Source organism: Papaver somniferum, chromosome 10 (assembly GCF_003573695.1).
Source record: "Papaver somniferum cultivar HN1 chromosome 10, ASM357369v1, whole genome shotgun sequence".
Lineage (NCBI taxonomy): Eukaryota > Viridiplantae > Streptophyta > Magnoliopsida > Ranunculales > Papaveraceae > Papaver > Papaver somniferum.
In genome coordinates this window covers 62,751,088-62,755,142 of record NC_039367.1, presented here as the reverse complement: position 1 = coordinate 62,755,142, position 4,055 = coordinate 62,751,088, and the positions used below count along the sequence as shown (strand labels likewise).

At 36.8% G+C, this 4,055-nt stretch overlaps 1 protein-coding gene across 1 annotated transcript; it reads right to left on the bottom strand.

The window, feature by feature from the left end:
• Nucleotides 1-1,628: 1,628 nt before the first annotated feature.
• Nucleotides 1,629-3,503, bottom strand: LOC113317220 (2-alkenal reductase (NADP(+)-dependent)-like). The gene is made up of 5 exons (XM_026565363.1): nucleotides 3,208-3,503; nucleotides 2,916-3,093; nucleotides 2,651-2,817; nucleotides 2,465-2,547; nucleotides 1,629-2,238 (listed from the first exon to the last, which is right to left on the bottom strand). Exons 1-5 carry the CDS (start codon nucleotides 3,445-3,447, stop codon nucleotides 1,860-1,862), a joined length of 1,047 nt encoding a protein of 348 aa, XP_026421148.1. The 5' UTR covers nucleotides 3,448-3,503; the 3' UTR covers nucleotides 1,629-1,859.
• Between the last annotated feature and the right edge of the window lie 552 nt (nucleotides 3,504-4,055).

The window sequence follows — 4,055 nt, the reverse complement described above, 5'->3', positions numbered from 1 at the left end:
GATGAAATTATGTGGATGCAATCACTTCTTTCAGAACTTCGTGTATCTACTCAATCTCCTCCTGTTCTATGGTGTGACAATCTTGGTGCTACTTATCTCACTATCAATCCCATATTTCACGCAAGGAAAAAGCATATTGAGATTGACTATCATTTTGTTCGTGATCAAGTTGCTTCTAAACTTCTTGATGTCAGGTTTATATCGTCTAAGGATCAAATTGCATATATCTTCACAAAACCACTATCCAAGGATCGTTTTTCATTTTTAAGGTTCAAGCTAACGGTTCAGGAGAACCCGTTACGCTTGCGGGAGGGTGTTAACACATCATCAGGTACGTGTGTAACATAACACACGATACCTTGTTTACCAAGACGTATTGGTCACTTGTATATTAGGAAATCAAGTTTGTTTAGGAAATATTGTATCTTACAGTTCAAGAAAACTCACGTATATAAACTGTATTCAACTTATTATGTAATTGTCGAGAAATCAATAAAATTATGTTTCAATTTATCTCCTCTTCTATCTGTTATATTCTTGTTTAACCTAAACCTAAACCTAAGTAGTTCTAACTTACGTCACCCACTATTTACTTAAGTGAAGACTTAAGAGCACTAGGTCCCCTTATTTTTTAACCATTCACTTGTCTCCAAACAACCAAAAGGTCCAAAACTATTCTTTGTCCCTCCCAACTCCTACCGTTTTTGTTTTTTTTTGTTAGTGTGTGATACAGAATAAATTAACATGGCCGAGGCATATGGTGTTGTTGTCGGTACCGTGATATGCTGAATTTGAGCTTTTCATCGCAAACACCATTTTGCTTCTTATTTAGCCGTTTATTAAAGCGGTGTCGTTTATTATACCGGTGATCGGATATGCCTGTACTTTGGATTTTCTTAACGGTTCCATTATAGCGGAGTTTCGTTTTTTTTCGGTCGTCCCTTTTCACCGTGGCAGCGGTGTTCTAGTATATATATGATTTTAATGAGTATACCCATAAGTAAAGAAATTATAGCTCAAAATATATTTAATTTTGATGATTTGCTTTAAAAATTTGATTTACGAGTTAAAAATGAAAGCCTATTAAAAAAAACCCAAAAAACCCAGAAAAACCAAAAAAACCGGTGGGACGGTTCTGGTTTCTAATATTCTAAACCGAACATGGTCTGGTTTGGTTTTTGGTTTCCTATAAGTGATATTGGTTTGGTCCTTGGGTTTGGCAGAAAACCAAACCAAACCGAACCATGGGCAACCCTAATATCATCTGACTGAATTTTGCAGGGAGTACTCTTCCCAGCCAGTTCCAGCAGCAACATTTGCAAGCCTTGACATTCTTTATCTCTCCCACTAAAGTTTCATGGCTGGTGGGGGTATGAGTGGAATATGTCCAGTACATATTACAGTAATACGGTATCAAACAAGCCTTTGAGTTACACCCTCAAAAACTTAGTTTTTCATACATGATATCCAATGTATCTGTAACCAATACTAGATGAATAAGCTGAGACTCATTCCAAAGTCACCCATAATATACCTATGATTACTTGTAGATTCCTAAAAAGGTTAAAAGCCAACAAATGTTCTCAGAGAAGGTAGCTCTCAACTCTGAAAATATAAAACACCGATAACTGATGAAGTGAAAGGCATTTGTTGTGATACAATCAATATACTTACATATGAATTGAGAAAACATGATACAAATGAATTACGAATCTACATTATAATCAAATATATTTGATTTAAAATCAGTTGTTATTTTGGACCAATTCAACAGTCTGCTCCAGAACTTGTACATGGTAATGATAACTGAAGTGTAGTAATATATAAGTTGAGGGTCTTTGAAGGTGTGCAGAAAATACCTAACTGTGAGCGACCCGAACTACCTGCTTACCAACATTCTTGGCGGAAAACAAACCAACAAGAGCAGAAGGAGCATTTTCAAGACCTTCATTCATGTCTTCAATGTAAACGATCTTTCCTTGTTTATAGTTACCTATAATATGTTCCAAGAACTGAGGAAACAGATGCAGGTAATCACTTTGAATGAACCCTTGCATCTTGACACGTTTCGGTATCAGCATGAAGACATTTTTCAATCCCTCCGCGTATGAAAGAGACTGCTGAGATACCATACCACAAACAGCAATCCGACCATGAGTCCTCATGTTCAGAAGCACCGCATCAAGCATCTCACCACCAACATTATCGAAGTAGATATCAATTCCTTGTGGGAAGCACCTATTGAACAGCAACCACAGCAATCAGCATATTGAGCCACAAAAACACTAAGAAACTTCTAATAAGCATAGTGGCTACTAAAATTCAATGATGAACAAGATATAGAAAGATACATTGCACAACTGGGAAACTTATAACTGAGATTCATCATTTAGGACTGTCACCTATAGCTCTAAGCTCTCTCATATAAAACTTAACTACTCCAAAAGCTACTAACATCATTTACCTTTTTAAAGCTGCATCTATATTGGGTTCTTCTTTATAGTTAAATGCATCATCAAAGCCAAACTTGTTCTTCAACAGATCAACCTGATTCGCAAAGTTCAAAAATAATGGTAAACGGCAAAGAAACCATCTATAAGAATGAAAATATCGCAATCCTAATGTTAATAGACCACAAGCAAATTCAAACCTTTTGACTTGTACCAGCACTACCAACAACATAACAACCATGTAACTTTTCTAGTTGCCCAACAAGCTGACCAACAGCTCCAGAGGCTGCCGAAACAAATACAAATTCCCCCTTCTTAGGGCAGCAAACCTCATAAAATCCAGCATAAGCCGTAAACCCGGGCATTTCTGTAGCAAAAAACAAAATACTGTCAGATAGACGGATAATCATAATATTATAAGCAATGTCATCACATTTTAAAGCTTTACTGGGGAAAAATGCACACCTAATAATCCAAGATGATAAGAAAGAGGGATATCATCCGACTGAATTTTTCGCAGTAACCCAGCCTTGTGAATGAATGAGTACTCTTCCCAGCCAGTAATTCCAGTAACAATATCCCCAATTTTGAAATTTTCATTATCAGAATCCACAACTTTTGATACTCCAAATCCTACAATAACCTTGAACAACATAAAAAGGAAGGAAAGAATAAAATAAAAATCATTCCCTAGTTTGAAATATGCAATTGCAAATCAATTAATTAACCAAGAATTTTTTTTTTGGAAAAGACTAACCGATCCAGGTGAAAAAGGTGGGATATAGGATTCATGGAAGTTTCTCATTCTTCCTCTCAAGTAAGGATCACAAGATAGATATAGATTCTTAACAAGAACAGCTCCTCCAGATGATGGTGATGATGATGATTCCGGTGGGATTTTAAGACTAGTCTTTCCAACATATAACATCATGTCAGTTTCTTTTGGACTTCCCTCGATGTAATCTCTGAATATTATCTGTTTATTAGGAATTTCCATGGTTAAGTTTGTCTGGAGAGAGTTTGTGGGTTTCTACTTAAGGGTTTTGGCTAATAAATTTGGTTTGGAGAATGGGATGTTCAGTTAAATAGGAGGTGTCACTTTTGCAGCTTCATACTTCAGCTACCACGTTGGTTCCACAAGGGACTGTTGGGAAAAATTGAATTTCAACAACCAAAACTGATGGTCCTACCTAGGGGACGGGTTGATGCTCCGCGGCAAGCCGGTTTGTATTTCATTGTAGGATAACTACACCATATAAAAACAAAAATAATCGATCTTGTTGATTAGGATCAATAAAACCAAGCAGGAACACTTGGAAATTCACTACCATTTCTATGCAAAAATTTGTCTTTTAATTTCCTTGGGCATGTTTTCTTTGGACCATGATTAAGAGTATTGAAGTCCATGGGGTACATGGGTCTAACTACTTTGAAAGCGGGCTTGCACCGCTAGAGTTACCCAAGGCTTATGAATTATAGGATCTTAAGTTGCTAATACAATGTGTAGGGCTGCACATGGGCGGGTATGGGCGGGTATAAGCTAAAACCAACCTCACATCCACAGACTGCGGGTTTTTTTTTTCATAACCAACCCCGCACCCACAA